The 12,133-nt window shown below is 63.1% G+C and overlaps 1 protein-coding gene across 3 annotated transcripts in view; it reads right to left on the bottom strand.

Annotated features, from left to right (window-relative positions):
- Positions 1-6,937: 6,937 nt before the first annotated feature.
- GTF3C1 (general transcription factor IIIC subunit 1) overlaps positions 6,938-12,133 on the bottom strand; it is a 68,874-nt gene continuing 63,678 nt past the window's right edge. For 2 of the 3 annotated variants that reach the window (XM_059415068.1, XM_059415071.1), the window contains 5 exons: positions 11,673-11,953; positions 10,056-10,611; positions 9,298-9,349; positions 8,318-8,510; positions 7,517-7,995 (listed from right to left, as the gene is read on the bottom strand). In XM_059415068.1, coding sequence (XP_059271051.1) covers positions 7,783-7,995; positions 8,318-8,510; positions 9,298-9,349; positions 10,056-10,611; positions 11,673-11,953 — 1,295 coding nt within the window. In that variant the 3' untranslated portion in view covers positions 7,517-7,782. The other variant, XM_059415070.1, reaches the window with a different exon arrangement.

Below are 12,133 nucleotides of genomic sequence, written 5' to 3'. Positions count from 1 at the left end.
CAAGGCTCGTGCAGGCGGTGGGCGGGGGCGAGAAAGCAGCCACAGCTCTGGCACGTGGGGCCGGGGTGGGTGGGGGTGTGTGTGGGGGTGTTCCAGGCTTCAAGTCAGCCTGTCCCTTAGAAACATCCCCCACCAGCCACGATCTCCTTTGCTGGCTTCTGCAAAGGAGCCACTTAGTTATTTCCCCTGTGCTCCCTAGTAATATTTATCGGGCACAGGTACACGTGCTGGGTTCTGGGGTACGCAGGCAGGCCGGCGGGGGGGAAGGCGGGGGGGGGGGGGGGAGGGGAGACCTCATTTGGTGCTCATGGCAGGGGAGGGGCAGGCAGGAATCTGCAGGGCGATCTTATCTGCTCACCCCTGGGGATCAGGCAAGTCAAGGTCTTGTTGATTTCTGAGACGGCCCCTTCAGTTGTGAATTGAGAAATTCAGAGAATCTGGTGGTGTTTGAAGGCGCCTGACCCGCCCTCAGTGCCCCAGACGGCTTGCAGCTCGGGTTTTCCAAAACCAAAACAAAGCCCAACACAGCAGACAAGACCACGGGGGGGTTGTTTTCCCAGTCGGGGCCATCACCTTTAGAGACATCTTGTTCGAGGCCACCAAGCAGGGTTAGGGAGGCCGAGAGTCTGATTCAGCCGGGCCCGGCTCTCCGAGCCCCAGGGACCCTCCCACGCCGGCCTGGAGCTGTCCGGCCCTGTCGGAGGCCCAGCTGGATGAGAAAGCTCTGGTTTTTCTCTCCTCTTGGCGGAGTCGGAGCTCCCAGGTGGTGCAAGTCAGTCCTGCACAAAGCCTCACGGTGACTCATCTGTAAAGTGGCATGGTTGCAGGAGGACCCCGAGGGAGTCTTTGGTAAGGAAAGTTCTAGAATATGGATGATTTCTACGGTGGCGCTGTTGACCTGGGATTGAAGTGAGGCTCAGTTGGGAGCTAGAGCTTGACCCCAGAGCTCCTGCACAAGTGCGCAGCCCTCACCACCATCCCCTCCCCGCTGTCACCCCCCTTACCCGGGAGGCTTGGGCCAAGGTGTGCTGTGGTTTTCACATCCTCCTGGGGGCAGCGGGTTCCCGGGGCCACCTGAGCCGCTGCCTCCCCGGGGCGGGGGGCGGGGGGAAGGCAGCTCAACCCTGCAGCACACAGAGCTCTGGGGCTGGGGGGCCAGGGCTGGGGCTTGGTCAAGGGCTCTGGCCTGGGCCAGACATGGCTCTTCACCACCTCTGTCTCTGGAGGGGACTCAGCCTGTAAGCAGGCTGCACAGCGGAGGCAGGAGCCAGCCCTCCTGGGAGGGTGGATTAGCAGGAGCCGGGTGGCTGGACGACGGAGGGACGGGTGGCTCCGCTGATGGGTGGTCGGACGGACGGAGGAAGGGCTGGTGAAGGGCTAGAGACAGAGACCCAGCTAGAGACCCAGCTCATAAGTCGAATATAAGCTCCACGAGGGCAACAACTTCCTCTAGTTTGTTCCCAGCCCAACCTCCAGCGGGGCACACAGGCACTCGAAAAAGCCCTATCTGCAGTGCATCGTGTGCGCTTTATTTCCACGGCGAAGACGCTTCCCCGTGGCCGATTTCAAGATACCAACCGGACAACCCGAAGTGGGATTGGGAAGAGAGGTGGGTCATGGAGACCCTCCTAGGTGGTCGGAACCAGCCTCAGCACACCCCTGACGGGAGCCCTAGGGCACTGGGACGGGCTGGAGGGTCCCAGGGAGGAGGTGGTGTTTGTTGGACTTTGAGAAAATGAATAGGAGTTGTTAGATGTTTGTTTCTTCCGGCTAGAGCTAGGGCCAGGGCGGGTGACGGAACCCTGAGTACCTGCAGATGGGGAAGGTGGCCCCTGGTCACCCAGAGTCCAGGCCACAATTGCCAATGACTCGTAAGAGAGTCAGGAGGATGGATAGCAATACCCCGGGCACGGAGTTCCCCTTCTGGGCCAGACTCTCTGCATCTGCAGGGTCAGAGAGCGTAGGGATGTCCATCTGACAAGTGAAGTGACGGTGCACAAGGGGCCAGGGGCTTGCTGGCCTGAGGTCGCACACTGAATTAAAGGTCACAGTCGGAACTTGAACTCTAGTCTCCTGATCCTAAATGCAGCTCTTCCTCCCCTTGCTCTGCTGGGAGGGACTTAGGTCAAGAGGGAACAAACCCTTAGCAAGCACCTGTGAAGTGTCTGTTGCTTTGTCCTGGGGGCGGGGGCAGCTGACCCCAGCTCTGGGAGTGGCTGACAGAGCATTCCATGGCCCACCCCCGCCAAGCCACACTACTGGTTCTGGGACATCTATGGGACCCAAACCAGTCCATGTGATATTTCTGCTGGGACTGTCGAGCGGTAGGGTTGGACTGAAGCCTGGGGCTGTGGGGTGAGGCCAGCACACAAGAAAGCAGAGCTGGGATTGGAGATCGATTCCTGGTAATATCCCCTGAGCGCCTGGATCCAGCCATGCCTGAAACCGCATCCTTATGGACTTTGGAGGTACATGAGTGTGCAAGTTATTATGTCCCCCTGGTATGAATCACATGACCAGGACTGGGCAGGGAGTTACAACTCCGGTTACAAGCAGAAGTGTTAGTAAGTCTCGCTTCTGGACCACAGCATGTACATGACCATTGTGATGCCCTCCTGAGTGTTGATCCTTTCCGCCACTGTGAGCTGAGACCAATGAGCTAGAGGCTGCTCCCTCAGGCTGGGCCCCTGTGTGAGGAGATGCGGAGAGAAGAGCCTGCAATGTACCTGAGATGGACATATGTCATGAGCAAGAAATCCATCCCAGGTGTGACCCGTCGAGATCTGGGGGCTGTGTGTTAGCTCCGCCTAACCCAGCCTGGCCCGACTGGGCTGAGGAGCTGGGAGCTTCCCCGTCTTCCTTAAATGGGCCTGGGATGCGTTTGTGTAACTTGCGGTGCGAAGTGGCCTAGCATAACCAGGACCTCCTCCTGACCTGGGGAAGGACTAACTACACTCAAAGGGGCCAGAGGACGAGGCGCCACCCCTTCTCGCGGAAGACTCGGGCCTCCGCCTGCTGTCTCTGAGCCTCCGTTTCCTCTTCATAAAGCAGGGGCAGCCATGAGCCTCTCAGCTTGCTGGGACGACCTCCAGGTCTGGGAGGAAAGTCTCCACTGGGACGAGACCCACACATAAGAAAGCAGAGCCGGGTTGCGGCTCCCTGTTGGAGGGGAATGCTCTTCCCCCTCCCCTACCTGGGACCTGGTCTGGGGACGGGCCGTCGGCATCACGTGGGACACATCCCAACCGCAGTTGCCTGGACGCGCCATCAGAGAGCCAGGGACAGGAAAGACAGAGTAGCAAGCACATACGTGCACTTGGCTCCCGGGAGCCCACCAGACCTACAGAGCAGGAGGGAGAAGTACACGTTCTCGACAGGGAGGACATGGGACAGAGCTTGCCCACGGTCACGATGCATCAAGCCACCCAAGGGAAACAAGAAGAGCCAGGTCTCTGCTCAGACGTCACCTTCTCAGCAGGACCTCCCCTGGGCACCCCCTACTTAGTAGTTTCTTCCCCCTGTAACATTTATTAAGCTCGAACCCATGTCTTTTACTGATTCGTCATGCTTACTGTCGATCCCGCGGGCACGGGGGGTTTTGTCTGTTTAACCAACACTGGTCTCAGAGCCCAGAAGGGTGCCTGGCCCGCGGCAGGTGCTCCGCGAATGCTGGACGGCCGGGCCGCTGTGTGGATTAGTCTGGCAACGGCAGAGCAGCGGCTGGCAAGGCAGTGGGCAGAGAGGGCGCAAGCGACTGAGCCCAGGAGGCAGCCACCTGCCCTGGACCTGGAGATGCCACAGAACGGGACAGGGAGACGAGGACATGGCCTCTTGTGAAGTCTGTAAATGGGGCCAGAGACCCTCTCCCGTTGCTCACCCCAGGGGGCAGCGAGGGGCCTTTACCCCCGTCCCTAGGGGCCACAGATCTGACAGTTTTTTTTTTTTTTTTTTAACAGTGGTGGCCCCAGAGGGGGAAAAACCCTCATTCTGCATTTTAGGGGGTCTCCTGGCATCCGGTCAGCTGCTCACCCCGAAGCAAACCCCGCCTCTGGCAAGCGGCCTGGAGAGGGGCGGCTTTGGGGCAGCATGGCCCAAGCTGGCCCGCCAGCAGATCTGCCCTCTAGCTGCCAATCTGTGGACGCTCTTTTGTCTCTCTGTGCCTCAGTTTCTTTGGACACCAAACGGCATAATGAGGGCCCGTACCTCTTTCGGAGGCTGCTCGGGGTTGATCTGTGTCGAGTGCCAAGGATGGTGCCCGGCAAGCGGCAAATGCTCAGGAAGTGTTGTTTCATCATCATCTTCGTGGACAAGTCCCCCTCCCCCGCCGCACACCCCCTTCTCCATGCCCAACGACTCCGGCAACCTGGTTCAGGGCCGCAGACCCCCGGAGAGCGAGGTGAAGGAGCCGCCAACAGCGCCGGCGGGCTGCTGCTGCCACCTGCTGGTGACCACGGGAACCGGACCGACGCAGCCGCACCCGGCCGCGCTGTGTGTCCGGCGGCTTCCAGGGGCAGCCCTCCGCCCTGGGAGTACAGTGATGGGGAAGCACGGTGAACTGACGGGCGTTTTCATCGACCGGGGCGGACTTCTGGATGGGTGGCAGGATGTGCGCAGGGCACGGGACGGTGGGGGTGGAGAGGCGTCGCCGAGCCGGGAGATCACACGTGTGCACGCACGCCCACACGGACACGCACGTACGTGCAGCACCTAGGTGCACAGACACGTCTATACACGGAATGACATCCGCACGCAGCTGGCAAGTCCCTGGTGGAAGTGGGTCAAGGGTCCGAGGGAAGAAGCCTGGGTCGTGGGGGGGAAGTCGGGGCGGAGATCACCGGGCGGAGAGGTCAGGGCAGAAGGGGAGCAGGGGACCGGGGAGGAGCCGGCAGCGGGCAGGACAGGGTCTGAGCGGGCTCCGGACAGGAGGTTGGCGGCGTCTGGGGACGCGGAGGACGCGGCTCAGTGGGGGTGGACCGGGAAGTGGGGTGCTGACCTGGAGGGAAAGGGAATAAATCCAGGGACACGGCTGGTGGCAGTGGGACATTTTATGTAAAAATGGCACCACAGGCCCGTGTTTTCTAGGAGTGCATGAAATGTATGTAAAGGCAAAAAAAAAAAAAAAAAAAAAGTCTTAGGAGGGAAAGGAGCCTAGAGGCTCGAGTCTTACTTGTCATGTTTTAAGTGTTTTAAGGAGAATGCATTCCCACGTGGCTGATGTGGGTTAAAAAGGAGTAAGAACCTTTAAAAGAGTTGGGTGTGGGGTGGGGACATGAAGCGCAGAGGCACGGATGTCCAGGCCGCCGAGTCCCGGTCTCCGGCAGGTGGCAGGCCAGGGTGAGCGGGACCTGCACCCTCTGGGCTCAGTGTCCCTCCTCACCGTGCCTGCCTTTGGTCCGCGAGTCCGTCTAAGTGTGAATGTTCGCACCCACGACACGCACCTGAGTTTCCCACACTCTCTACCACTCCCCGGTATTTATACTTAACATGAGGCTCCCCTTCTTCTCATTTATGTGGCCTGCTTGGCCCCTGAAGGCATCTGTGCTCAGACCTTCGCGTCTGGGCTGTGATTCCTGGAGGCCTCGGTGCAGAGGTTGGAAGGGCTGGACTGCCTTGGATGGATGGACGGGCGGACGGATGCACGGATGGGTGGGGGGATGGACAGATGGACGGAATCACGGATGCATGCATGCGTGGGTGGGTGGATGGCTGCGGGGTTAAGCGGACAGACAGACGTGGACAGATCACAGGTGGGCGGGGGTGGAGAGGACAGGTCACCTTCGCACAGAGTGGCCGGCTGGGGGCCGTGGTCATAGAAGCGCCTCTCTCCACGGAGGGGCGACACCCTCGTCTCTCGGTCCTATCTCGCGAGCACTGGCCTGAATCGTTCCTCAGGCACGGGGACAGAACGGGAGAGAACCGCTGCCGAACCCTACCGCGCGCTTACACTGGGAGTCCTTGGGTGCCTCCGGTCCGCCGTGGGGGAGGCAGCCCGTCCCCGTTTCTCAGGGGAGAAAAGCAGCTCTGAGACGGGAGCGCTGGGACCGGGTGCCCGTTACTGGACCTTCCTTCCGCCGTGTGACGCGCTCCCGAACAACGAGCCTTTGTGAAGTACTTTCTGTTCATAAAGCAGATCACACCCCGTATCCTACGTGATCTCAAAAAAAAAAAAAAAAAAAAATCCCCCAAACACGTGTTCTTTTTACACTTGAGTCAAGACGAGGGGAAGAAAATGATGGCTAAGACTTGGCTGGGTCGTGGCTGTGCCGGGGGCTCCCCCTCAGGCTCCCCACCCCGTGCTCTCTGTCCTGCCCTCATCACCCTGGAGTCTGGCCCCAGGACGGAAACACGGGGCCCTGAGCTGGGCCGGGCCGGGTGCTGCGGGTCGACCATGCCCGGACGGGCTGCTTCTGGGAGGTGCAGAAGCTGCGGGCGCGACGCTGGGCCTGGGGCAGCGCGGACTGGGGGGCCTGTCCCCACTGCCCCATGTGCTGTCGCTGGAGCGCTCCCGTTTTCAGCAAGATGGAGTCTGCGTTTTTAGAAAGGTGAAATGTCCATTTTTAAAAAAAAAAACAGTAGCAGTAAAAAATAGTAGCTTCCGTACGTGTACGGAAGAAAGAAAGAAGAGCAGGAGAGAGAGAAAGGGCGGGAGAGAGCGTCCACCGCGCAAACCCAGGCCTGAGAGAGCGTCCACCGCGCAAACCCAGGCCACAGGCCCGTGACCCCGCGGTGTCCGGCCCAGTCCTGGGCCAGCGCAGCACGGCACACCTGCCGGAGCGTCTCCGGGAGACCCAGGCCTGCGCCAGCTGAGGGCAGTGGGCAGGGCCGTGGCGCCTCCTCCTCCGTTTGGTTAACTGGAGCCTCTCTTCCCGGCTGCACCTGCCGAAACCAGGGAGGCCCCCAGGGGATCAGAGATTCTTTAGGAAACACACAAACTACATGTATTTTACTTCACTTTAATTACAAAATAAATAAATACATGCCAAGGGGTTTTTTTTAAAAGAGAGAAGAAGTGAAAAAAACAAACCGACCCCAGGCCCGCGCGGCTCCTCAACCCCAGCCCACGGGAAGGGCACCCCCCCCCCCCACCCCCCTGAGGCCGCCGCGCATCTTGCCAGGCCAACAAGGGAGCCCCAGGCTCCTCTCCGGGTCTGAGGTCCTGCCTAGAGAGCGGTCAGTCCCTGCCAGGGCCTTTGGTGGCAGGACACACTGCCCCGACCCGTGATGCATACCCCACCCCCCCGCCCCGCCGAGGTCCCGCCGCTGGGGGCACTGGGCCTTTCTGCCTCAGCACCCAGAGCCTGCAACACAGTGCGAGCAGCGCCGGCTCCCGACCCCTCACGGCCACAGGACGACAACGCTGAGGTCCGCGCGGAAGGCGCTCTGCTCCCTGACGGTGGACGCCCTCGGAGGCCTCTCAGACTCACCACAACCCCAGCTCCGCGGCGAAGGCAGGCAGCGCCGGAGAGCCGGATCCGTGCCTGCGGCCACAGCTAGGACGCCCTGGGAACAAGAAAGAAGAGCAGGGACCCAAGCCTTCCGGCAGCTGCTCCCTGACAACACCCGGCGGACCCAGCAGGGCCCTCGGTCCGGCAAGACCCCCAGAGCGGCCGGGCAGGAGGCCCTCCTCCGAGGTCCAGGCCAGAGGCTTGGCCCAGGCATGGCCCTGCGCACCGAGTAGGGTGCGGCGCATGCGGGGGCCAGGTGGAGCCCCCCGCCCCGGGGGAGTCACGCCCTCCTCAGGAGCCAGTGGCGGAGAAGGGGCTCACGGTGACCGCCTTTGCCTCATAAGTGGACCCACTTGTTCCAGTTGACCTCGTGGGGGAACACGCGGCCCAGCCGCAGCGTGCAGTCCAGCGTGGGCTCGTAGAACACGGTGGCGCTCTCGCTCGGGCTGGAGGGCGCCTGCACCTCGGGGACCCGGGGCTTGGAGAAGAGAGAGACGGCCGCCGGCTTTCTCAGCAAGCACTTCTTAATGCAGCCCAGGGATTCCAGGCCCTAGAGACAGAGGGACACCCAGGGTGACGGGCGCCCTTGCAGACCAGGTCCTCCGTCCTGTCCTACCTCAGGGGCCCAGGGCAGGGGTGGGGGCTGCAGGGGCCCAGGGCAGACGGGCGAGGGGCTCAGCTGCCAGCCTGGCGGGCTCGGACGGCACCGGGCACGCTGCTCAGGGTGGCGCTGACGAGAGGAAGGGACCCACGGGAACCGCCGGACTCTCAGGCCGGGCCTAGACCTCTCTGGACAGTCACCCCCTCCTCCCCCCGCCCTGGGAGGCCGCAGCAGGGGCCCCGGTGAGGGCCAGGCTCGGTGGGAGCCGCACCTGCAGCAGCTCGAGCACGGCGATGGGCTGGAGCACGCCCCGGTAGTGGCGCAGCAGGCAGCTCTCGGGGATGCCAGGCCGCGTCATGATGTGGTAGAGCACGGCCTCCATCATGCCCTTGCACACCGGCATGTTCAGGTGGCCGTCCACGATGCGCCACGGCCGGGCGACGAACGAGATGTTCTCGCAGTCCCTGTGGGCGTGGCACGCGGGCATCAGGCTCGGCGGGCGAGGGGACATGGCTCCCCGGACGACACGTGATGCTTGGGGCAGTCGGAGACTGGCCCCCATCGTGGGGCCGGGGGTCCTGCTCCTCCACTCCTCCCTTCCCAGCTGGGACCAGGGGTCCCAACCCCCGGGCCCAGGGCCGCCGGCTGAGGGGCCTCGCTCACACTCAGCCCTAACCACGGCCGTGGGGGAGGACCCGGCGCTGCCGTCTGGATTTACCAGCTCCAGCCCAGCCCAGGGGCCGTGGCTGACTCCCCATGAGGCCAAGCTCACAGGGGTCTCCATGCAGATGCTCTACTCCTGTGTCTCAGACGGCAGTGCCCCCTGCCCCCAGCGGCTGCTCTGCTACATAGGCTCCAGGCACGGGAGGGCCCAGGACCAGTGGGACGCTTGGCTCCGACCACCACGACTGGGGCCTGGGAGGGCTGCAGGTGAGCCGGGGCTCACGGCCCCAGCAACCGAGGGACACGGGCACACGCGTGGGAGGCGCCCCCACACCAGGAAGCCCATGGTTCCAGACGGACCCACCCACTGCCGACGTCCACAGCTCGGCCCTCACGGCTCCTGCCTTGTTGCCCCAGCAGGTGGGACAACCGGAGTCCCACACGTTCCCAGGTCCCCGGGGTGAGAGCCGCCGCGCCGGACCGGGGAAGATCTCCACGGGACCATCACTGCCGGGACCCCAGGGACAGACTCCCCGCCCTCGCACCCACGCGCCGCGCCAGGCCGCCTGGATCTGGGCACACACTCACTTTTCCCATGCTGCTTGCGAGAGGCCACAGACCCCAGAGCTCTCGGCCGAACCTGACAGAGGAGGGGAAGGACATGCGACCTAAGAGGAAGGAGTCCGTCTCTTCCCTTCCGTTCGCACGACGCGTCCTTCCGGGTTCTGGGGACAGAGCCACGAGCACAGGGACAGCAAGCCCATCCCTCACAGAGCCCACCCCTTGGGGGGGGCGGCCCGAGCAACCACAACCAGACTGGGCCGGGCCACGGTGTGCAAGTGTGTGTGGGGGCGTTCCCAGGCCCCAAGGCAGCCCCACGAGGGGAGGCAAGTGAAGCCCTGACCCCAGAGCTGCGCACATGAACCCCTAAGGCAGAAACTGCCCCAAGGAAATCAAGACGCCTTCAGAAAACCTGGGAGGAGGCCAGCGGGGAGCACGGTGAGAGCGTCTGTGCCGCGGGAAAGACCGCGGCAGGTCTGTCCCTGCACGCCTGCCAATCCGGACGGCGCGACACCCGTGCTCCTGCCGCTGCGCCCTCTCGCAGGACACAGCAGCCAGCGCCTTCCAGAACCACCCCTCCTGTCCTGCACTCGTCACTCAGACCCACTCAGGAGACCCTGAAGCCCTCTCGTGGAAACAGTCAGCGGAAAGAGGCAAGCCGTCCCCCCGCCAGTGCTGAGGCTAGGAAAACCTGGGGTTCCCAGTCTCAGGGGGGACACTCAGGCCCCAGGACAGAGAATGGGCAGGAGGGGAAGGTGGGATGGAAGACCAGGTTCATTCGGTACCTCTGGGGTCTTCAGATCCTTCTGGAAGCTGGGCCTGACAGTGAGGCTGCTCCCGGCCTAGAGGGCTGGGAACCCCGCCATCCTCTTGGTCCTCCAGCCCGGCCCCCAGTACTCCGGGGGGAGACTCCTCTCCACCCGAGTCCCTGGGAGCTGCTGGCAGAGCAGGCGCTGGCAGTTCTGGCTCCTCTTCCGCTGGGGCCCCGGGGCTGGGGACCAGGCGCACATCCTGGAGCGCGGGCCTCTTGGCAGGGGGCTTGTGGGTACTCTCGGGGTTGGCCTCCCCGGCCTGACCAGCCATGTCAGGGCTCGTGCAGCTGGCACGCCTCTTGGTGCTCCGGGGGCCCTGAGAGGGCGGAGCCAGCGTCCCCACGGGGCTGTGCTCGCGGGCAGGCCTGCGCGGGGGTCCGGCCTGGGGGTCTGTTGCCGGAGGGCACGCATCCTCCTCTCTGCCCTTCAGCCTCACCGAGTGCAGGAGCCAGGGCTGGGCAGAGGCCATGGCCACCAGGCGAACGGTGTTGCCGCCGACTTCCAGGACCTGGTGGTGCTCCAGGAGGTCCTAGGAGAAGCAGGACACACGCTGGGTCTGCGTGGGACCGCGGGGTCCGCACGCTTGCTTCCTTTGCCCGATGCATCTGAGCGTCCCAGGCAGACGGGAAGCCCAGCACCATCAGGACAGATGGCTCAAGGACGAGGGCTGGCTTCCAGCCTGGAGGGCGCCCGCTGGACCTGTGGCCCTGGGCAGCCCTGCCCCTTCCAGGCTTGGGGCGAACTTCTGAGAGCCAAAGCTGCGTGAGTGAGTCCTCCCAGGGAACTCAACACCGCAAGTGCTCTCGTGTCCTGCAAAAGCCACAACTGTCCCCACGGGAAGGACAGTAACTCCTCTCGTCCTCACGCCAAGCCCTGTCACCCAGGTCCCTGTTCTGATCGAGGAACCGCACCGACGCGATCACCTTTCTTTCTATTCCTAGTTTAAAAACCCACCAGTCAGGATTCAGATTTGCCCCAGTTCACACCCTGGAAGCAGGACTCATACCCTGGTCATGCACGTCCGGGGAGGGCTCGCTGTAAGCGCTTGTCACCTAGGGCCCCCGGCTGGGCTGCAGGGAGCCTGGGGAGCTGCCCGCCCGTCGCGGCTCACCTCCTGGGGCTCCCGAGGCCCCACGGGCACAGTCATCATGACCCTGCTCTCACCTCCTGCACCCATGAACACTTGTCTGAAAACCCCAGTAGGTGATGTGTCCCCTGCTCCAACTACAGACCCCCAGAGCTGGGCCGGCCGGCTCCCACGGCACTCGCTTTAAAGGGTCCGTCTGTTACTACGTTCCTTGGGTTCAAGGGTCCCTGGTGAAAATGGACCCGGGCAGGTAAAGTGGAGAGCCCCATGGTCCCAGCAGATGCCCCCACTTGGCTCCGTCCTACTCTGCTGAAGAAGCGGGGGCCGAGGGTGCCAACCCTTCTAACGTCCCAGAGAAGCTGGGTTATAGGCAAAGTCTCCCATTTTTAATCTTGGCAACTCATTTAACTTGGGAAGAAATCACACTACATGCCCCAAACCGAGCCCCTCTTCGGCAGCGTGCGTCCAGGAGGGTACCCCATGGTACGCCGAGCACGGCTCACCTGCACGTAGTCTGTGAAGGTCCGGGTGCGCTCGGCGTCGGTCCTCTCGAAGGCGGAGAACCACCGGCTCAGCTCCACTCTGTCCACCCCAAAGCAGCCCGCGGCCGCGATGACCCCGTGCACCTCCAGGACAGCGCACACGTCCCCCGGCTCGTACCCACACAGCTCCACCTGCTGCACGAACTCCTCCAGGCTGCAGGCGGTCCCCTGGCTCTGGATCAGCCTGGTGAAGGTGGCCGGGAGGCAGGAGATCCCCACGGGTAGCTCTTCCAGAGAAGGGACTGTGAAGACGAGGAGGACTGGGTCAGCCCGGCCCAGGGCCCAGGCAATACTGAGGAGGAACACGCTCCCACACTAACTCAGCACCGCCCCAACAGGGAGGGGTCACCTTCTGGGTAGCCGGGGCATGGGCCCCCGGCGGCGGGGATGTGCCCCTGGGGCCGGGATAAAGGGCAGGAAGG

Source organism: Mustela nigripes, chromosome 11, assembly GCF_022355385.1.
Source record: "Mustela nigripes isolate SB6536 chromosome 11, MUSNIG.SB6536, whole genome shotgun sequence".
Taxonomy (NCBI): Eukaryota; Metazoa; Chordata; class Mammalia; order Carnivora; family Mustelidae; genus Mustela; species Mustela nigripes.
This window is presented reverse-complemented; position numbering and strand designations above follow the sequence as displayed.